Source organism: Anomaloglossus baeobatrachus, chromosome 7, assembly GCF_048569485.1.
Source record: "Anomaloglossus baeobatrachus isolate aAnoBae1 chromosome 7, aAnoBae1.hap1, whole genome shotgun sequence".
In the NCBI taxonomy this organism is placed as follows: Eukaryota; Metazoa; Chordata; class Amphibia; order Anura; family Aromobatidae; genus Anomaloglossus; species Anomaloglossus baeobatrachus.
In genome coordinates, this window is record NC_134359.1 from 96,225,269 (window position 1) to 96,249,245 (window position 23,977).

Below are 23,977 nucleotides of genomic sequence, written 5' to 3' on the forward strand. Positions count from 1 at the left end.
CCTGCTGCCTGCACATTTAGTTGTTGCTGTCTCGCTGTCACACACAGCGATCTGTGCTTCACAGCGGGACAGCAACAACTAAAAAATGGCCCAGGACATTCAGCAACAACCAACGACCTCACAGCAGGGGCCAGGTTGTTGCTGGATGTCACACACAGCGACATCACTAGCAACATTGCTGCTACGTCACAAAAGTTGTTCGTTAGCAGCGATGTTGCTAGCGATGTTGCTTAGTGTGACGGGGCCTTTAGGTGTCTTGTTCGTCCTAGTCTACCTCTCTGAGTAAGCCATCATCACTACCACCACCGATTAGCATTCTATCGATTAGCATTCTATGTCAATGTGCAATGTACACAGAAAGCTGTCAATCATTGGTGTGGGTGGGGTTATACAGTGCTCATGATTCTGAGCACTGCTAGATCTACAGCAGAAATAAGTTACATTGTCTCAAAAGGACAACATGCAGACAAGCAAGTGAGATCTTTGGAATCAGAGTCTCATCCTCTAGATCGGCCCTGAACAACATACGGCCCACGAAGGATGCTGTACGGCTTGGGGAGCACTGGGAGACTCCTACCTCCCTATAATCAGCTGTATTTGTGTCTTTCAGATACAGCTAAACAAATTGGAGCCAAGAATGGGGTAGAGCAGAGTAGTGATTGTCAGCCCCCGCCCAGATGTGTAGCAGCGTGAGGAGGGCATCACACCACGCTGTGACCTCATGACACTGTTGCTGTCAGCACATAGGAGGCAAGGATGTGTCAGAAAAAGTTAGCACTCTAGGAGGAGCTAAATATTAAATATTCTATTGTAGGAGAAGGAGGAGTGTTGCTGTTACTATGAGATCACATTATGGCACAATGGGGGAGAGGATTGTGATGTAGACACAGTATGCTGAGGGTCAGGGTGTGTTGGAGGGTGTAACATTACGGAGAGGAGCTGTGTGTGTGGGGGATTACAGAGGATCTGTGTGTGTGGAATATGATGAAGAGGATCTGTGTGTGTGGGGAAATACGGAAAGGAGCTGTGTGGGGGATATATGGAGAAGAGCTGTTTGGGGCATATATGGAGAGGATCTGTGTATGTAGGTAGGGATATGGAGAGGAGCTGTGTGTGGTAGGAAAAGAGAAGCTGTGGGGGGGGTAATATATGGAGTGGAGCTATGTCTAGGTTGAAATTATGGAGAGGAGCTGTGTGGGGGGGAAATTAACATAATCTGTCACTAGCTTTCACGATACAAAATTCAGACGTTATTGAATAGATTTTTCAGACTAGTGGCTGATATACGTACTTTAATGCCATAACGACCTGTGCTGGTACTTGTCAACACTGGTCATGTATGGAGTGGAACCCGCGCCATACCGAATAGATGCCAGATGTTACGAAACTAGTGTCCATTGTTTCTGTTTAACCACTTAAAGGAAATTAGTCAGCATGACTTCAACCTCCCCAAACTATTTATATGCTCATGTACATTTGCATGGCCGGTCTGATCCTTTGAATTGATGTGCAATCAGCTCTTGCAGTCTGCCTTATTGAGGAGCTGCCACTGCTGACGACATGCTAATTGACAGCTGGCTCTCTACAGTGAGGTAGCGGGGAGCCGGTTATCGATCAGTATGACACTGTCAGAGATGTCCCATCAACCAAGCAAAGCGGAAAAGCTGCTGCTGCTCTGTGGACATGACGTCACTCGAAACAGCAGAATAGCCAGCAGGAGCAGTCTGTGACCGCTCTGAGCTGGAAAAGATAAACTGATTTAAATCAGTCACTACCTGTTGAATAATTTTAATAGTGAACTGCTTATTTTAATCACTAAGTTAAGTTATATCTCCTGGTTCCTCTACATCAGAGATGAGCGGTTCAGTCGAAGCGCGGTTCGCCAGGAGCAAACGAGCTTAGCTCCACAGGTTCGAGCTTGACCCAAACCCCGGATCAAGTCACTGATTGGCAATTTGAGTCTCCGCCCACATATAGCCAGCCATAAACAGATCACTTCCAGGGGAGGGTGGGCAAGCTTTTTAAAATGTTTTTGTTTTTTTCTGCACACTACATGTGATCACGCTGTTGTCTCACACAGGGCTGAGCACTAAGAATACCTGAGCACAGCTTTGTTCGTGCAAGTTTTGTTCGCTCGTAAAGCCTCCGAACGCCAAACTTTGATTTTTAAATTTGGTGTTCAGTTTGAAAACCAAACCTCAGGTTCACTCAACTCTACTCTTCATTCCTGGGAGCCTAACATCCTGATGCTAGCCAAAGCTTAGGTGGCATTATGTGGTTGGATGTACACCATCTTGGCCCAAACCAGCATCAGGATATAATGTACAAGTACAGTAGTGTTTAAAGTCGAAGAGGAGAATGGCAGCAGAAAAGTATCCGGAAATGAGGAGAGGTGAGAATTTATCAGAACGTTATCTGGAGTGTAAGTTTTGGATCTGGGGTGTAATATTAGGTATAGTATGTAGTTTGAATATTAGTTTCTGAGAACGAATTATGGGAACATTCAGAAGAAAAATATGATATTCTGGCAAACCTCAATGATGAAGTGTGTCTAGGAAAAAAAAATGTCGAATGTTGTCAACTAGACCTCCTTAGTGTTAGGCAGAGTCTGCTCTACTATATTCCTGTCCTGTATGGTTCTATCATTAGGTTTATGCTGTTCAGACTATGGGCTCCATGGAATTACCACACCTCTTATAACAAGCTAGAAGTCACTGTATATAATTTTTTTTTATTTTTTTTTTATGGAGTGCTAATAATTATAGTCACAGACATTTCTGCCATAAGAGACTCCCTGTTGTGATCACCATTTTGCTCCTTTTGTTCTAGAAGAACCCAAAATCTAGTCCTCTGTATGTCATATTATACATGTTTTTTTTTTTCTTTCCTTACAGGAAGAATATCGTAGTAAAGTGGAAGATTACATCAAGCGTTATGCCAGATGATGCCAACTTTGAATTTTTGATTGCCTTGTTGAGAGAAGTGGCCTCCTTCTGTAGGGTCTCCAGAGCCATATGGGGGGAGGAATCTGGAAACCGTTTGACGGGTTTTGTGCCCTCTCCCTGCCAGACTGATACAAAAGTTTACCTCCAGCCCCTACAATTTAATGCCATCTCAGCATCCAGCCAGCAGGAGCCTCAAAACTACTTCTCCCACTTCTATAACTTTTGATGTGTGAATTATTATTTTTTTTTTGTTTGGAGTGGGGCAATTATTTTATTATATTTTTTTCTATATTTCAGAATATCTCTAACAATATATGCAATGATGTATGGAATCTTACCAGAGGTGTGTTGATTTATATTAGGCAGTTGCTCAACAGAAAATGTGATTGATGGTCCTAAGTTAACCATGTGTTTTTCAAGACTTGAAGTGAACTTTAGGCGATTTACTGATTTTGTAGACCTTGCATGGGTCTATAACTATTGTGTGTAACGATGACTGCATCAGTAGACTTTACATGGGTCTATAACTATTGTGTGTAACTGACTGCATCGGTAGACTTTACATGGGTCTATAACTATTATGTGACACGATGACTGCATCGGTAGACTTTACATGGGTCTATAACTATTATGTGACACGATGACTGCATCTGTAGACCTTACATGGGACTATAACTATTGTGTTATACGTTATGTCTGATGCATTTTCGAGTCGCAATGGTTAACTTTATGACTATATTTCATCCTAAGTTATAAATTGTTAATCTTATTGATATGCAGTACTACAAAAAAAATGTGTAAACTCGGTGAATACACTTCTAGTTCTTGTCTAGCAATTATAAGGTTTACATCAGTTAATGGAGTTAAAGACCACATATGATGAGGCTGGCGCTAAACACCAAATCCATGTCGCAGGCCTCACTAGTAGGTAGGCTTCTGTGGCATCATCCTAAAATATGTTGTTTTTAAGCAATGTTTTTATCTGTGTGCTAGCGGAAATACGGAATGCAGGTTCTCTGGCAATGGAAGAGTTACTAGTGCACAGGGATTCATAGAACATTGGTGATGAATACTTTTTACTGTGATAATGCAACTTTAAATTATTATCTTGTCTAAAAGAGCTTAAAAAAAACTCTGTATCCACACCCTGAAAATGTATACAGGGTTATATAAATACACGGATATGCACTTTCTTTGCTCTAACATGGCTGTGTTGTAGTGTTTTTGCTTTCTTTCCTTCTTTCTTTTTTTTTTTTTTTAAATAGGAGAATTACACATTTGTGTAACCTTGCCATCATTGTTCCTCAATATAAATGCCATTGTAAAGTTTTATAAGGTATTATTTTTAGGGATCAATTTTAGGGACTCTGTATTGTTGTTACCACCAAAGAAACTTTTATGTAAAATTTGCCAAAGTTTTGATCAACAAATAGCAGCACAATTACTTTTTTATGGCGAAAACGTCTTGCAGCGCCTGCCTATGTAGCTATAATAGCTCGTTTTGCAGTGTAGGAACAGCATTAGCACACAAGCACAAGGTATTATACTTCTCAAGGGATGCAATTTTCGGCAATAAAGTTTACACAATTTAATTTGTAAAAAAAAAACACTTAAAATATTTGAGGCAGGATTAAAATGTGGAATAAGATCACAGAGCAAATAGAAATAGTGTCACGAGGGGTAATGTAGTAACTGGGAATAGGGGCTCCTAAACTGGCCCTCAGGCTAGGGGTCCCTAACTGTCCTTTATTCCAGAGGCACTTTTGAAGGTGAAGAGGTCTGGACCGCCAACATAGCCCTGACACCTGATCAGTCCTAGATCTAATACCCCCTCACCCCCAAACCAGGAGAGGGCCCGGACTGGAGTGGTAAATCCCACACAGAAAGACACTGAGGAAAACCCAAATTCAAACTCACAACAATCGCTCACAGAGATATAGACAAAACGTGCTCAGGAGGAAATAAATAATCAAACAACAAGAGTATTTTCACAACACACCAGATTACATACAGCAGTACACAAGAAGCTGGATAACTATGCACATAGACCGGAATCGCAAAAGCTATGATAAGCATGGAGGAGAAGATTCCACCATCTTTTAAAGGGCGGAGACGGCTGAGATAGGTTTCCAGAAACCCATGATCCTAGCAGCAATCCACAGGTCAGCAGAACATTACTCCAGCACCAGGTGGCGTGCCAGACAATAGAGTGTGAACAGATTCAGAAGGCGCCATGACACCTGGTGAGTGAGAGCTAAACACTGAGTGACAAATAGAGGACTATAGACAATCCTAAAGAGAATCTGTCACCAGGTTAATTTTTTTTACGTCATCTGATAGCATGAGTCCTAATGTATCTAATGTAGGGGCAGAGACCCTGATTTCAGTGATGGACTGGGCTGCTTGCTGCAGTTTTCATAAAATCAGTGTTTTCTCTGTTGCAGATCTTCCAGTTCTCTGAACGCTGAGCTCTGTATAATCCCACCCACACCACTGATTGCCAGCTGTGTACACTACGTAGAAAGAAAGCCAATCAGTGGGGTGGGCGGGTAATAAAGAGCACATGGATATGCTTGACAACCTGGCAGCATGTTTACTAGCCATCTAGTGATAATCTCCTGCTGATAAAACAGTGATTGTGTGTCCAGTTTATTAGCATGGGATAACTGCACAATCCCTGCTGATCGTGCATTCCTCTCAGCAATTATTCAGCATTGGAATGTCAACCTCACTGACACTGTAGAAGTCAGCGTCTCTGAAAGGTGCCAAAAAACACTACTTTTATTATTCTAGATTTTATGATGAACCAACAAGAAAGAGACCGCAAGATATGACTAATAACAATCAATAAAAAACATTCAGAGAGCTTTTATTAACATTAATATGACATATAAGAAAAAAAAGACAGGTAAGTCAACAAGAATAGCATGGGAAATAATGTAATACAAAAGAATCGCCTCAGGGAGAATAAAGAGGCGAAACGCAAAATATTGAAAACAGAAATAAGGAGCAGGGTAAATGCTAACAAAGTCATGGTGAACCAAAAGTCAAAAACCTTAAAGAAAAACCCCTAAAACATCAATTTTAATATTTCCATTTAAAAACAGAATCCCCACATGTAACAAAACACAAAAAGAGACAATCGATCGCCACAGGTTTTCACTTGGCCACTGAAAAAGGGATTCTTCTAACTCCACAAAATAAATGGCAATGGGAGAAGAAAGAGATAGTCTCAGTGGCCTAAGTAAGGCAGTCAATTGTCCAATTAATAATCAATTAGCATTAATACCCATCATACATATCCGATAAAGGTATATATATGTATCCTTCATTAGCAGTGCAACAAGGGTGTGGTCAAATGGTTACCTAGTCTGGCCCTACCTAGCCGCAGAGGTTGGCACCCTATATCCAGACGCTAATGGTGCCCCCACTCAACAAAGACTCACCCTTCTTTCCCTCCGCTGTTCTCAAGTGCAGCTGGACTGGGAGAAGGGGGAGTGCGGGGAAGTTGCAGGAGATTCTGTTTTTAAATGGAAATATTAAAATTGATGTTTTAGGGGTTTTTCTTTAAGGTTTTCGATTTCTATCACCCCTCTGTTTACAAATTCATGGTCTTTTGATTGAACCAAAAGTCAACCTGAGGATTGAATCTGTAAATGCTATGCTAATGAAGTATGGAGAACTGACCTACCAAACAACTGAGGTATGCTTCACAACAGCTTCATCTGGGGTATTTAGCAATGACTTGTATTCTAGATATTAATCCTCACTACACAAAATTAAATTATTTCTTTAACCACTTCACTAACTTGAATTTTTTCTTTTTTGCACTTCATTTTTTCATCCAAGAGCCATAATTATTTTTATTTTTATGTCTTCATACACATGTATATTTTTTCTATTTTAAGTAGTAAAAAAAATCTTAAATTTAAGAAAAAATAAATACACTACCGTTCAAACGTTTGGGGTCACTTAGATATTTCCTTTTTTTTTCATATAGCTAACATTAAATTAAACAGAAATACACTATACATTGTTAATGTGGTAAATGACTATTCTAGCTACAAACGTCTTGTTTTTAATGCAATATCTACATAGCTGTATAGAGGCCCATTTCCAATAACCACCACTCCAGTGTTCTAATGGTACATTGTGTTTGCTAACTGTGTTAAAAGGCTAATGGATGTTTCGAAATCCCTTGAAAACCCTTGTGCAAGTATGTTAGCACAGCTGAAAACAGTTTTGCTGATAAGAGAAGCTATAAAACTGACCTTCCTTTGAGCTAGTTGAGAATATGGAGCTTTACATTTGTTGGTTCCATTAAACCCTCAAAATGGCCAGAAAAAGAGAACTTTCATGTGAAACTCGACAGTCTATTCTTGTTCTTAGAAATAAAGGATATTCCATGTGAAAAATTGCCAAGAAACTGAAGATTTCCTACAACGGTGTGTACTACTCCCTTCAGAGGAGAGCATAAACAGGCTCTAACCAGAGTAGAAAGAGAAAGTGGGAGGCCGCGCTGCACAACTGAGCAACAAGACAAGTACATTAGAGTCTCTAGTTTGAGAAATCGACGCCTCACAGGTCCTCAACTAGCAGCTTCATTAATTAGTACCCACAAAATGCCAGTGTCAATGTCTACAGTGAAGAGATGACTCCGGGATGCTGGCCTTCAGGGCAGAGTGGCAAAGAAAAAGCCATATCTGAGACTGGCTAATAAAAGGAAAAGATTAATATGGGCAAAAGAACACAAACATTGGACAGCGGAAGATTGGAAAAAAGTGTTATGGACAGACAAATCGAAGGTTGAGGTGTTTGGATCATACAGAAGAAAATTTGTGAGATGCAGAACAACTGAAAAGATGCTGGAAGAGTGCCTGATGCCATCTGTCAAGCATGGTGGAGGTAATGTGATGGTCTGGGGTTGCTTTGGTGGGAGATTTGTACAAGGTAAAAGGGATTTTGAATAAGGAAGGCTATCACTCCATTTTGCAACGCCATGCCATACCCTGTGGACAGCGCTTGAATGGAGCCAATTTCATCCTACAATAGGACAATAACCCAAAGCACACCTCCAAATTATGCATGAACTATTTAGGGAAGAAGCAGGCAGCTGGTATTCTATCTGTAATGGAGTGGCCAGCCCAGTCACCAGATCTCAACCCTATTGAGCTGTTGTGAGAGCAGCTTGACCGTATGGTACGCAAAAAGTGCCCATCAAGCCAAGTTGCAAGGCATTAGAGTATGGTCACACTTAGTATATTTACCACAGATTTGGTTGCTGATAGGTCTGCATGTGTCTTGCTGATATAATATAACCCTATTGAAATTTAATGGAATCCGTTTTCAGTCATAGAAATTTTCATAGCAAAATTTGAATTTCCCCCCCTTATATAGTGCTCACTATAGCAACGTCAATTTCTAAGCAAAGTATTGTAGGTGTCACGCCCAGGTTACCGGACGAGGAGGAAGGGAGTCCACTGGACGAATGTACCACTCACTAACCTGGAGGACTGGACCTAAGTGGCCATAAGTCTTCACTACTACTACTACCGTAGGTGAAAGCAGGTACACACGCTGGTAAGTGGCCGCCAGGAGACAGCCCGGAGGATCCCGATACCTCGGCAGCTGGCGCCACAGGACGGAGACCAGGAGCCGGAGTGGTGGAGATAGAAGCTGGAGCAGTCCAGGGAGACTGGTACTGTAGGTGACTTCGTAGGCGGCGGAGGCTTGCAGGGTCTGGTGGAGGCTTGCAGGGTCTCGGGCTGGTCACAGGTGGGTACACGGGTACTACTAGAAAGAATAGAGATAGTCACTGACAAATAACGGAATGCACGAATGCGCATGGGGACTTGACAACTAGCATGGGTGGAATAGCTATGGGGACATGTTGAACAGCCACCTCCCCACGGGGGGAGGATTACTTAAATGGCCAGTAGCTACAAAGGTCACAGGAGGGACATCTGGGTTGTGTGCTGCTGGCTCTTAACAATAAGGGAGAGTGCGTGGCCACAGGCCTTGGGAACCAGACGAGTGGCCAGGAGGAACAGAGGAAAAGATGGTCAGTGCAGACCTTCGACGCAGGAGGTAGCGGGGGTGCTAACGGGAGTGCAGTGGAGACACGGGAGCTGCGGGACTGGAAAGTAGGCATGGTGACCGGACTGGTGAGCGGGCATGACGCCGGCGCTGCTGAAATGGGAGAGTTGATGGCCTGACAGTAGGTTGAAAGAAACCTCTTAAGATATCTGTCACCTTTCACATCATAAAACCTACAATATGAAGCATTTTGGTACTGGTACAATTTTCTCACAGGTAAGTGAAAAAAGGCAGAAGTACCCAGAAATGTAATCCATAAATATGGGCTCTCCGGTAAATAAAATAACTAGAAGAAAGGTGGCTAAAATTTAATCTGTATATTGCAATGTTTTTTTTCATTGTTGTTTTTTTTTCTTTTGTTTTGTTTTTTTACCTGTCCTCTCACAATTGAAATGCAAACTTATCCAACAGAATTTTGAAGTTTCAAAGCCACCCTACATTAATAATACATACCACTTTACACTTCCATCCTATTCCATGTGTTTCTTGCATTTATTTCTGTGTTTCTTACTCTGTTATACACTTGTGCTTTCTATACAACTGTATACAATATGACTTTTAATATGAAATGTTCTAATCTGGCAAATTGCTTGCATTACGTATGCCATGTAAATGTTTGTTTTTATTGTGCATGCATGGTACCTACATGGGCTTTTTCATGGGCAAACTTCGCATGTTTTTCATGGTGTAAACGCAGCACTTTATTACCTTGCAGAAAAATGTGCTGAAGAAAATGAGCGAGATAAACTATAATTTTCTCATTGAAATAAACAGTGAATGTAAGTAGAGATGATCGGACCCGAGTTTCGGTGTTCGTACCAAACAGTCTTTAAAAAAAATTAAATAAAGTTTGGTTGCTTTATGTATGCAAAACACTTGCGCGAGCATTGCTGTGCTCGGGTACACTTGGTGCTCAGCCTGGTGCGAGCCTCCTGCAGTGTTTGAACGGCTCACACTAGGGTAACTGCGGGATCGGATGTAGTGTGCACCAAACTAAAAAAAAAAAAATGGAAAACCCCACCCCCGGACGTGATCTGTTTATGGCTGGCTGCATGTGGGTGGAGACCCGGACTGCTGAAATAGTGACTTCCATTGGGGTTCAGGTCAAGTCCGGGTCCCAAACCAAACTTTTCTAAAGTCTGGCTGAATCCGCAGAATCAAAGTTAAATGGGTCCACTCATCTCTAATTGTAAGGATATTTGAATTGTTTTTTGCATGGATTTTGGGACATAATCCAAACCAAAAGACATCTAGATTAACTATAAGGCCGGGGCAATACGGGGACTAATGCGATCCTCGCATGACACTCTGCTCACGCTGGCAGCACAGCGGGAGCCGAGTATCACTGCGACTGAGGTCCGATCATGCGATCGGACCTCAGCTGCGGGGGACGGGCTGGCACTGAGGAGGGGCGGGCTAGTGCTGAGGAGGGGAGGGCCGGCATGGAGAAGGAGAGGGAGGGATTTATCTCCTTTTCTCCTTCGTAGCCGGCTATTGCTATTCTCGCCCTGCACTCGCAGTACACCGGTGTTCTGCGAGTGCAGTGCGATCTTTCTCTCGTCCCATAGACTTGAATGGGTGCGAGAGAAAGAGTCTCGCATTACAGTCGCAGCATGCTGCGATTGTTTTCTCAGTCTGATTGGGGCCGAGAAAATAATTGCTCATGGATACTGACACAGGTTAATATTGGTCCGAGTGGAATGCGATGTTTTATTGCATTCCACTCAGTCCGATTTTCATGCCGTGTGTCTTAGGCCTAAGCCAATAGTTATTTCATAGATCTTTGAGTGCATTTATCTTGGCCAAGAATAGTTGTGTAATGAACAGATAACATTTGCACAGTGTAAGGACTTCACGCATTGTACTGTGTTTTTTCACTGAATAACAAACTGACCTAATATTTTCTTATGAGGCTTTATCATATTAGGATTTTGTTTATTTTTAAGTTTTTCAGACAAGACTCATGTGAATGAGTCAGTAACAAAGTTGCTTTCTAGACTTGTTCAATTTTTACTGCTCAATGATAGAAGCTGAAGGAACAACCATCAGTGTTAGTTTTTTTTTTTTTTTCTTTCATACGGCAAAAACGGATGAATGATACTGAAAAATCAAGGACGTGTTTGAATGTGCTGCCAAACCAGGTTCATCTGCAGTAACCAATACCTGCATGATTTAGATGGTCTATTGAGCAGGTATTTGCCAATACAGGTCAGGTTAGTTAGGCACCATGCATTAAGCTGCATCATCTAGTTTCACCTTATGGTGGTATATTTTTCAATTTTTGCTGCAAAAAAAACGCAATGGTTTTGCCATGTTTTAGGGAAAGAAATACAATGTGTCAACACAATGTAAATACAGCATTAATGTATAAATGAAGTAATCCAGCTGAGTGTTCACGGTGATTTATTCAGTGCAGTACAGACAATGCACAGACGTTAACGCGTTTCTGGCTTGACGCCCTTAATCATAACCATTTGGTTATGATTAAGGGCGTCAAGCCAGAAACGCGTTAACGTCTCTGTGCATTGTCTGTACTGCACTGAATAAATCACCGTGAACATTCAGCTGGATTACTTCATTTATTGCTGTGCGGCCAGGGCAGGGCCGATATCCGAGAATGAAGCACGGTGAAGTCAGGCATGGGTGAGCTGGATCTCTAAACAGCAATTAATGTGTCCATGGATATTTAAACTTTTTACTTGTCCCTAAAAATCTACAAATTCAGCTTTGGAGATATTGAGAGCTATTTTAGAAGTTCTCTAATACTAGCTATTAAAAACTGCTAGTATTGGAAGCTTTGCGTATCATATATTGCTAAGTTGGATCTCTTCAAATGTAATATTTTTAGTGGCATTACAATTCTCTTTATATTATGCAATCTTTTGTAACTTTTCCAGTAACACAGATGACACACATTCCCAAAAGCATAACTGAACAAGAGAAAGGGTGTTACATAAAAACGACTTTTGCGCTCCCTGTGCTGAGACAGTGGTGTGGACTGGCCTTCACATTTGTACTTTAATAACAATGTCTCAGTGCACTTACTCACAATTCTATTCACCTACAGTCATTCTTTTGATCAACTATATGTTGGTCATGGGAAGAAAAGATGATCTCAACCTCTTCATAGTAGTATGTTTGAGCCTGGTCTTCTCATTTTTTTTTATTCTTCCCGTCTACTTGTTTTCCATCTATCTCTGCCCTTCTCCCGCTAAAGAATAGGGAAAATGGAGATAGAGGGAAAACAAGTATGTGGGAAGGTGCAGTTAGAGGACCAAACACCATGATTTTCATATATAAACTAATGCCACTGCTATACTGTCGCTATCATATTGATTCTATACATACCTTTAGTTGTGAGAATGGAGTTATATTTTCTGAAATATAGGCAAGTAAAGTTTGTGAAACGCACTGTTATTTGATGAGAGGTGCAACGGAATATCTAATAGGTGGGTTAGGTTTTCCTAGTTATTCCCGCCCCTGTCAGCCTGTCTGTCCTTCCTCCCCCTGTTTTTGTTACTACAGGGGGAAGAAGGACAGGCAGGCAGACGGGTGGGAATAACTACCGAACACCACCCACTAATTAGATATTCCATTGCTTTCACTAAATAACAGTGCATTTCACAAACTTTACTTGCCTATATCTCAGAAACTATACATCCGATCTCACAACTAAAGGTATGTTTAAAATCAGCTTGATAGTGCCACTATAGCACTGGCTTTAGTTTATACATGAAAATCCTAGTGGTTGTTCCTCTTTAAATGTTTGGCGCCACCAATGGTTCATCAAGCGCCTGTTTTTGGTTTTTCTGTCCTGACAGTCACTTTACGTTTCAGACTATATTGTGTCACTATAAAAGTCTGCAGGGAATTAAAGTGTTTGTTAGGTGTCCTAATAAAGGGATACCGTTCATATTAAGCTGTACACATCTCAGTTCTACATTTAGTAGAGTTTTATTTTTGAGAGCTGATGGGAAATTGATTTACTGCCACGTGATCTTTTTCCGTTCAGCTTTCTTGCTTCGCTGGCTGCAGTTCTGGATTTGTTTGCTAGTTCTTTGTGCTGGTACCAGGTAACTAAAGTGTAATGCCAATAGTCAGTGTACCAGTCCAAATGAAATAACTCACACTTGGACTTGTTTTCCAGGAAGCAATTTTCCAAAGTTAAAAACAGTCAGTGACAGCGTGCAGACATTCAGTAATAGTTCCTTATACTCAATTCAATCCTTAACCTGTGTCATGCAAGGGACCTTTAAAGCAGCTTTGATGAAAACAAATACTAATGTACTCTTAATTGTCATCACATTGTTCCCAGTGTACATAAATAACAAATATGACGTGAACCCAGCCCAATGTGTATTATTATGTATTCTTCCCTTGCTGTTTTAAAAGCCACACTTCTGCCTTGCTGGGCTTGTATTTATTATTTGTTATTACAGCGCCATTTATTCCATGGCGCTTTACATGTGAAAAGAGGTATACATAGTATGGACAAGTACAATAATCATAAATAAAACAAGGCACAGACTGGTACGGGAGGAGAGAGGTCCCTGCCCGTGAGGGCTCAGTCTACAAGGGGTGGGTGAGGATACAGTAGGTGAGGGTAGAGATGGTCGTACGGCGCTATAGCGGACTGAGGGTTACGGCAGTTTATAGGCTTGTCTGAAGAGGTGGGTCTTTAGGTTCTTTTATTTATGCTGATGTAGTGCCTCAGGAGGTGGAGGGAAGCAGTCTGAACCCTTGAGCAGACATGGGTTGCATTTCTGACTACCTCAGACTTGCTTGCCTACATACACAATACAGAGAATTTGTGGACATACTAGTTCCCACCCACTTAGCCATGTAGTCAGCTTTTGCAAACACTTGTGTAGGAAAAGTTCAATCTAAAGAGGTTACTGAATTTGAACCTGGTATTGTATTAGCAGTCACCGCTGCAACAAGTCAGTTTATTGAAATCTCTTTCCTCTTAAATATTCAGCTTTCCACTTTTGGCATTGAGGAACAATACCAATGAAGCTGCTGAGTATGATCACCAAGTGCTAAGGCTCATAGTGCGTAAAAGTTACCAACATTCGCTTACCTCAACTGCAAAGTTCCAAACATACAAAAGCATTAAGATCAGCACTAAAACTATGCTTCAAGAGTTTCATGCCGTGGGTTTCCATTGCTGAGCAGCTGTATGCAAGCTTTACATCAACAAGTACAATGCAGAGCATCTGATAAAGTAGTGTAAAGTATGATCTCACTAGAGCAGTGGAGACTTATTCTGTGGAGATACAAATCACGCTTCTTTGGCAGTCTGATGGACGTGTCTAGGTTTGGAAATTCCTAAGAGAACATTGTGCAATTTACTATATTGCACCAACTGTCAAAGATGGTGGAGGATGGATAATGCTGTTGAATTGCTTTGAAGGGTTTCGCCATGGCTTCAGCCTGCCAAGGTATTTTGGACAAATCTGGATTTCCAACTTTGTAGTATCAGCATGACTGCACAAAAAAGGTACACAATGGCTCAGTTGATCAAACTTGGTGTGAAATTACTTAAAAACCAGAATCTTGTAAAAAAGCATTTGCAGAATAGAAACTGCTATAGCTGCAAAAGGGTCCAACATTATATTAATGCCTATGGCTTTAGGATGGAATTTCATAAAATCTTCTGTAGGAGTAATATGTAGGTGTCAAAATACGTAAGATAATTTCAGATTACAAAAAAATTGAAAAAAGATTACAAAAAAACTCAACTTTTTCCCCTCCGCCATCTGTAGGCTGAAATTAATACATGTATTTTTCTTTTCTACAATCACAGAAAGATCACAGCACTTTGAAGCTAAAAAAGGAAAATAAGAGTATCATGTAAACACCGCTTTATAGATTTTGAGCTGTAAAATATACAGTGGTCTGTAAAAGTTGTAACCTTTCGGAATGTTCTATGTTTCTGAATAAATTATTTTCTGCATAAATTTGACTTCAAACTAAATCTAATTTTCATACAGGTTCTAAAATTAGGTAGAGAACCAAATAAAAGAAAGGAGTAAATTTATATAATTTTTTTTTTTAATGAGGAAAATAATTCAATATCACATGTACCTTTTAGGATTATGAGATTATTTTGAAGGTGCTTTCAATCATTGGGATGATAGATTTAAATGAGGGAGACCTGTTTCATTTAAAGGAAGGCTGCTTTATCAAAGTCTAAGCTTAATAACTCGCTTTTTGGAACTGTACAATGACACAAACATGATTTTTGAGGTGCTCAGAAGAATTGTTCATGCTCATCAAGCTAATAAAGGTTAAAAAAAATAATGAGTTTGAACTCCACCATTCCATAGACAGATTATGTACAAATGGAGGAAATTCAAAATGTTATAACCCTCCTTAGGAGTGGCAGATCAGAGATCATTCCAAGAGATGGGGTAACATTTTTTTGCAAGATCACAAAGGAACCCAAGGTAAGCCCTAAGCAACTAAAGGGCTCTCTCACAATATCTTATATTTAAGTTCGCCATCTTGAGGACTCTTTAACAACAATGGTGTGCATGGCAGGATTGCAAGAAGAAAACCACTACTTTGCAAAAATAACATGCTGGGGGACTGTGCATTGGCTCCATCATACCCCAATCAGCGTGAGGCACTCACTCATGTATCAAGAAAGAGAAGAAAGTCATTGATCACCCCATAATAGATGTCATCACATCCGATGTCAGGTAGCACGGAAAACCACTGCTGTCTCAACATGTTGCACAGAGAAAAGAAAGAATGATCCAACTTCTGGTAGCTAGATTACAGTAAAATCCAGTATTTTAATATAAACTGTAAAATCCGACAACTTCAATTTTCACATGGGAAATATGTCAGACCGAAAAGCGGAGTATTGACCACCAGATGCATTTAGGTCTGTCCTGCTCTTAAAGTTGGTGAGTATATGGTATACATTGATATACTCACCAAGTTTGAGAAGGACTGCGCCAACGCATCTGGTCATACTCCCCTTTTGGGTCTGACATATTTCCCATGTGAAAATTTAAGTTTCTTTTAAAGTTTCTATTAAAGACTGGATTTTACCGTAATCAATCTACCGGAGGCTGGATCATTCTTTCTTTTCACAGGCTCATGTATACCACACAGTGAACGTAGTGGAACAAATATATAAAAGCAGTTCTTGACCTACTGCTATTGTTGATTCTGCCTCCCAAAACAAAACCAGTATACAGCTAGGCTCATATTTATTCTGTGTTCAAGGATGAGCATTAACTTTAGGGTTTGTCTAAAATCGACCCCCCCCTTTCCCACCCCCAAATAAAACCCCCATACAACTCAGACAAAATCTCCAAATGGACCAGTCACTATGGTAAGGTCAATGGAGTCACTTTGGACTTCTGGCTTCTGTGTTCCTGTGATGTCCATACTTTTAGTGTACTAAAGTGTTGTCGACCAGTTGTCTATCTCTGCAGAGATGGGACATCACCATAACAGAAGTCAGAGTTTAATGTTACTCAATATGTCTCATTTTAATTAATGGTCCTATTACAAAATCTATTATATAAGGGATTTTATACAAAAAAATCCACAAAGAACCAGCGCTAGATGGGTTTTTTTATATATAATTTTATTAAAGAAAATATTGCTATCCTTGTTCCAAGGCAGGGTATTTACTAGTACACAATACACTAAAAAATTTTCTTAGAACCACATATACCAGAAAAAACACAATATAAATAAGTCAGAATTGAAAATACAAATAAAAATAAAGATAGAAATAAAAATATTAATAATAATAAAAATATGAAAGATAAATCAAAAACCACACAAAGGGTTTTGGTATAAACCCGTTTCCTCAGAGGTGATCCGATATTCACAATAATTAATTTCTAACTCAGCTATCGTAATGCCCCGGCCGGTGGCATATACTTGATTTAGTAAAATATTGTGACTGATAGCATATAGGTGTACCACACCACCTCTGACTAATTTGCAAGCCTATTTTGCACACATCAAGCTTTGCACAAAATGTTGTAGAAATCAGAAACCCTCAATCCCCAATGTGATGTCAGTGGGATTTGCCAGCAGATTTTGATCTGTAGTAATATAGACCTGATTCCTCCGTTAGATAAACTGAAGTTGTTGTCAATGCAGGATTAACTTGTTAAATTTTCCAAGCACCTACTTGGAAGCATGTGGTCGTGAACAATACAGGTTGTGGAGGAGATGTCAGGTTACCACAAACCCCTTAGTTAGAGTCTCTAGACCACTTTACGGTGCCACAACTAAGCGGTCCCGTATTGTCCCAGTTCCCCAGCAGCTAGGTACAGTCGCTGGAAGCACCGATTATTTGCTGCAAATATAATGTGTGATCAGCAGTTTTACTCAACCTCTCCAGCGGGCAGTCCGATCTGTGTCCAGTGTGAGCTGAATGTGTCCACACACCGAGGGAGTTTACTTGGCAAGCTGTCACTACACAGGTAAAGCAGACAGTGCAAGATTCCAATCCAGTCTTCATTGATGATGTCCTTTTCATTTGGTCAGGTGACAGTCAGTCACTTCATGAGTTCTTGGCAGGTCTAAACGTAAATGAGTATCACCTTAAGTTCACCCATACAGTGAGTGCCACAATGATTAATTTTCTTGATCTAAATATTTTTATTGAAAATGGTCAGATTTTAACTAAAACCTACCATAAACCTACTGATACAAATAGTTATATATCATTGAGGAGTTGCCATCTTCCAAGTTGGCTCTTAAATGTTCCAAAAAGCCAATATATCAGAGCATACAGAAACTGCAGTAAACAAGAAGATTTTGAGATGGAAGCGGGTGCACTAACAAAGAAATTTGTCCAGAAAGGATATAGGGGGGAGTTTCTGAAGGATGCGTATGCACAGACGAAATTGATAGAAAGAAAAAATTTACTTCAAAGTAAACAAGTCGCACCCATCTCCCCTAAATCCAATGATTTTAATATCCCCATAATTCTCCAATACACTGCACAAGTAAGAATCTTTAAAAACATTGTTAAAAAGTATTGGAACCTCTTGAAAGAGGACAAAATAATAGGGGAATTTCTGCCCACTAATCCAAAATTTATATATAGAAAGGCCAACAACATTGGCAATTTAGTGGCACCCACTATACGTAATTTTACAGTACCCAAAAAAATAGGAATGTTAGACTTGAAAGGCTATTTTCCATGCAAAAGGTGTATAGTGTGTAAAAACACAAAGAATATCACACGAAAATCCTTTGTACAGGGACAGTCAGAAATTAGGATTAAAGAATTCATCACATGTCAATCAAAGGGAGTTGTATATTGCATTCAATGTCCTTGTCAGAAAAAATACATTGGGAGAACTATTAGACCCCTATGGAAAAGGGTGGGTGAACACATTCGAAATGTTAAAAATAAATGTACTAAACACCCCCTATCCAGACATTATGCGTTAAAACATGGAGGGTCTTTTAAGGGATCCGAAGTATGGGGTGTGCAAAAAATAACAAAGGACTGGAGGGGTGGCGATTTTATTAAAAAAATGTCACGAGCAGAGAGCCAATGGATTTTTGAATTGAATACTTTAAAACCATATGGACTCAATAATGACATTGAACTGTTTGCTTTTAATTAATTTATAGTTTTATATATAAAAATAGGCTGAAGAATCAAAGATACTGGTATTGATACAAAGGAAAGAGAAAAGAAAAGAGAAGAGAAGAGGGAAAGGAAAGAAAAAGAAAAAAAAAAAAAAAAAAAAAAAAAACATTTTTTTTTTTTTTAAGTAATTTAATATGCGCATAAATAGCGCCCTAGGCAATAGCCCAGTCATCCTTGAGGAAGGGGGCCGGTGCACGCCCCCGAAACGCGCGTCGGATTAAGACTCTGCTTTGCCTACTCCACCTGTGTGGTGATACTCTGTCAAACAACCTCTCCCTTGTGCAGCACTAGTCAGCCTCTAAAGGACACGGTCCGGACTGTCTGCTGAAAAGGTTGAGAAGTTACCGCTGTTATTCTTGCTTGCAACCATCCTCCAGTGGTGCCCTCTACGGCTACTCATTGTTCACATTGGAAGTGGACTGGATTGGAATCTTGCACTGTCTGCTTTACCTGTGTAGTGACAGCTTGCCAAGTAAACTCCCTCGGTGTGTGGACACATTCAGCTCACACTGGACACAGATCGGACTGCCCGCTGGAGAGGTTGAGTAAAACTGCTGATCACACATTATATTTGCAGCAAATAATCGGTGCTTCCAGCGACTGTACCTAGCTGCTGGGGAACTGGGACAATACGGGACCGCTTAGTTGTGGCACCGTAAAGTGGTCTAGAGACTCTAACTAAGGGGTTTGTGGTAACCTGACATCTCCTCCACAACCTGTATTGTTCACGACCACATGCTTCCAAGTAGGTGCTTGGAAAATTTAACAAGTTAATCCTGCATTGACAACAACTTCAGTTTATCTAACGGAGGAATCAGGTCTATATTACTACAGATCAAAATCTGCTGGCAAATCCCACTGACATCACATTGGGGATTGAGGGTTTCTGATTTCTACAACATTTTGTGCAAAGCTTGATGTGTGCAAAATAGGCTTGCAAATTAGTCAGAGGTGGTGTGGTACACCTATATGCTATCAGTCACAATATTTTACTAAATCAAGTATATGCCACCGGCCGGGGCATTACGATAGCTGAGTTAGAAATTAATTATTGTGAATATCGGATCACCTCTGAGGAAACGGGTTTATACCAAAACCCTTTGTGTGGTTTTTGATTTATCTTTCATATTTTTATTATTATTAATATTTTTATTTCTATCTTTATTTTTATTTGTATTTTCAATTCTGACTTATTTATATTGTGTTTTTTCTGGTATATGTGGTTCTAAGAAAATTTTTTAGTGTATTGTGTACTAGTAAATACCCTGCCTTGGAACAAGGATAGCAATATTTTCTTTAATAAAATTATATATAAAAAAACCCATCTAGCGCTGGTTCTTTGTGGATTTTTTTGTATAAAATCCCTTATATAATTTATTAAAACCTGGCTAAGTAAAGGGGTGTCTTTGCCAATAGAACCAAGCTGCAAGAATATAGCAGGTTTTTTTTTTTTTTTTTTTTTTTTTTTTTTTTTTTTCAGGGTTAAGCGCTGCCATTTGCCTGCAGGCACTTTAGAAACTATTACAAAATCTAATTTGCGGAAATTTAGACAGCAACTTCAAAAAGTATTTATACTTTGTGAACTTTCCACATTTTTTCCATGTTACACCCACAATTTTAAATGTATTTGGAATTTTACAAGATATACCTATACAAAGTGGCAAGTATTTGTGAAATGTACAGGAAATAAGATTTGAATACTAGAAGTCTAAAAATTTGTAATGTGCATTTGTATTCATCTTCCGAGTCAAAGCTTTGTAGGACCACCTTTCACTGCAAATACTACTTCAAGTGTTTTTGGGTATGTCTCTACAAGCTTTGCACATTTAGAGGCTGAAATGTTTGCCCATTGTTCTTTGCAAAAATAGCTGCAGCTCATATTGGATGGAGAGTATATGTCATCAGCAATTTTCAAGCCTTACCACAGATTCTTCACGCAGTTGTCGCCTGCTTCTGGCCGACACTAGCCCACATCAGATCTCACACACGCATTAGATTGCGTGCACACACTCCAATACCGATTGCTTCCAGTCGGCCGAGAATCCTGTGATGCAGTGCAGTGGAACGCATAGAGGACCTATGGTGAAACGCACTGATGTGTTCTCCCAATGCATCTTCCATGCATTCCACCACAGGTCCTCACTGCGTCCCAGGATTCTCGGCCGGCCAGAAGCAATCGGTATCACCGCATGTGATGTCAATGTGTGTCCGCGATTTGGTGTGTGTCCACGATTTGGTGTGTGTGTGTGCACGCGATTTGGTGTGTGTGTATGTGTGTGTGCGCGCGCGCGCGCGATTTGGTGTGTTTGTGATCGTGTGTGTGTGAGATCTGATGTGTGTGTGTGTGCGCGTGATTTGATGTGTGTGGGTGAGTGTTCCACCACAGGTCTTCCTGTTCGGCGTCCAGTGAGTATGATTGCGGGGTCTTCTTTATTCTCTCTTTTGGGGGGTGTCTGCTTTCTATAATGAAGTTTCCTGCAGTATTCTTTAACTTTTTAGCTGCACAAATACTTCATTATTGAACCACAGCTTATTTTTGGGGTAAGGTTTATATTTAAGCCTTACGACGACAAATGCTGAAAATTCCTGCTAGTGCTTATTTTCGGGGTAGGTCTTATTTATGGGGAAACACTGTAGTTAGGAGTGAGTCACACTTTTCATATCTGGTTGTCTGTCGCTTTAAGAAAGGCTACATCTGTACTTTCCAAAATGTAAATTTTGCTCCGTTCCAATGATACTGTAATTTTGTACAAATTTAATGAGCCCATTCACCAGCTTAAACCTTTAAAATGTGATAAAAGACTTGCAGCATTGAAGTCAGAGTGAGGCAAGCTAAGCATAAAATCAATTTATATTTGGAAGCTTAAATGTTCAAGCGTGTCTCGCTGCTAGAACTACATTAGAAGTGGCCTAGATCCAGCCCCGAGCATTGACCATTCCCAAGAGCACAATGCTCTTGTGGAAATAAACACAGTGAAGAGGACTTTTCGCAACATGTGGTAATGGAGCTAAATGAAAGGTTTTCAACAAGGAATAAGCTGCTTGTTTACACACAAGCTTTATTCATCCCCATCTCTGACGTTTGACCTCAGAGAGCAGTTGTCCACTTTTCTGCGTATTGTTTATTAGCATACATAGTAAAGCTCGTCCATGTTTTATCTGCTATTATTGTTACTATAGATAATCCCCTGTGACCTCCTGTAAACTTTCATCATCCGTGTGGAAAAACAATGTAGTGTAAGGTTCCAATATTTGTTCCATTACACACAAGGTCATGTATTTAAAGTAAGGAAATGTTGTGGTCTGCACCACCGCAAATTACGTTTTCCCACCACGAGGCATGGCCAGCAGTATTTACTACAAGGTCTAAAATCTACATAAAACATATCTGATCAAGGTGAGAAAAGATGCAACTCCAAACCAATCATATAAAATTTATTTTTTATTAAACATACTGATAGACAATTTTTTACAATTTAAAATAAGCAGGTGTTCCACAACGATTTCACCAGCCCGATCACACAAATAACACTAATTACAGATTTAACTTGGCCTTGAAAAATCAGATTTTTAGGTCTCTATATTTTAGTAATTGCACATAATTAGAACCCAGGGATACATTCCCTCCTTCCACATGCCTCCTTAGGAAACGAGAGTGAAACACGCGTCGAGGTGCCCGGTGTTTGCCCCCGGGATCACTAACTACAATCTAATAATATGGTTAGTATTATTTATTTAATCATAATCTGCATTCTGGCGTTACATTATTACCTTACTATAATATACTAACATTTATATGGCTGCTAATAACTGTTCTAATATACAATTGGAACCCTGGTGAGGACTGTCCACCATTATGTTAGCTTTAACTTGTTGCATGTTGGCATTATTGAATTAAGTGCTCTGCCAGGGTCATATACTTATATGGAGGGAATGTATACCTGGGTTCTAATTATGTGCAATTATTAAAATATAAAGACCTAAAAATCTGATTTTTTTTGATGGCCAAGTTAAATCTGTAATTAGTGTTATTTGTGTGATCTGGCTAGTGAAACCATTGTGGAACACCTGCTTATTTAAATTGTAAAAAAAAATGTCTATCAGTATGTTTAATAAAAAATAATTTTATATGATTGGTTTGGAGTTGCATCTGTTCTGATCTTGATCAGATGTTTTATGTATATTGATTGGTGCTATATTCCTATTAATTGTTGCCAAGTTGGTGAACATATCTAGCTTAAGATCTAAAATTTTATGCAGAAACAAATCACAATATCTGTATGAGAGTAAGTACCAGTGCGCTCTCCTCTGGTGCAGGCAGCTGCTTCGCCAGGAATAACTCGAAGCTAGTGGGCAGAGAGGGGGGTTCTGTGACTGCTGACTTATTAAGGAGCGCTGCTCTGGGCTCCTGAAGCAATGACACGGCACTGCTGACGAAGATTCATCACACAGGGACAATGCATGGAATATTTTCCACTTCCCTTTAAATGCTTCCTTATTTGAGCATCTGTTAATACACGAGAGTGTTCTGGTTGGTAATATATGCGTTCATTGGCAAAGGTAAATCTAGGTGATGTTAAAGAGTGACCTTGTTAAATGATAGCAAGCAAACATGATACGAGCAGAAGCTGTACAGCTAGGCAGTGGATTATAATATCCTAGAAGCATGGTGGTCAACAAGTGCAGGTTTAGAGAGTCCACAAGCAAAATTGTAGAGCCTTATTGTAATTTATAGGAATGTTGTATAAAGGAGTTGTGTAGGGAGTCCATTTTTTTCCCCAAAATGCTCCATTTGATTAAAAAAAATAATCAGGTGATGGCATGCACGAGAACCCTGTTGCCTCTTTGCCCAAACTTCCCTCCCTCTCAAGTCTTGCTACCTTTTCTGCAGCACTCGAACAGTTACCGACATTCTAGATGAGCGGACGGTGTTTTGGTGATACAAACTGCGTTGAATCTTCCTTGTGGGCCGGAGTAATACAATTGCAGTCCATCTGGCAGAATTGTGGATTTGGGAAGTTGCCTTTGCACCTTTAACCCTTTTGTGACGCGGCCAATAGCTGTTTTTGCATTTTATTGTTTTCCACCCATTCTTTCCAGAGCCGTACCAATTTTTTTTTTTGGTCCACACACATATGACGGCTTGTGTTTGCAGCACAAATTGTACTTTTGAATGACACCGTTCATTTTACAACATATTTTACCGAAAAACGGAAAAAAAATTCCAAATGAGTAGAAATTGTGAAAAAAAATGCAAATCTGACATTTTGGGGGGGAATTGTTAAAGGATTGT

At 40.0% G+C, this 23,977-nt stretch overlaps 2 protein-coding genes across 6 annotated transcripts in view; one reads left to right on the forward strand and one right to left on the reverse strand.

Annotated features, from left to right (window-relative positions):
* The window catches only part of UBE2F (ubiquitin conjugating enzyme E2 F (putative)), a 302,268-nt gene extending 298,115 nt beyond the window's left edge, over positions 1-4,153 (forward strand). For both annotated transcript variants that reach the window (XM_075317487.1, XM_075317488.1), the window contains exon 10: positions 2,895-4,153. In XM_075317487.1, the coding sequence (XP_075173602.1) occupies positions 2,895-2,945 (51 nt within the window). In that variant the 3' untranslated portion in view covers positions 2,946-4,153. The remainder of the gene's footprint in view (positions 1-2,894) is intronic.
* The window catches only part of RAMP1 (receptor activity modifying protein 1), a 464,674-nt gene that overhangs the window by 153,933 nt on the left and 286,764 nt on the right, over positions 1-23,977 (reverse strand). The gene's annotated exons all lie outside the window — the stretch shown is intronic.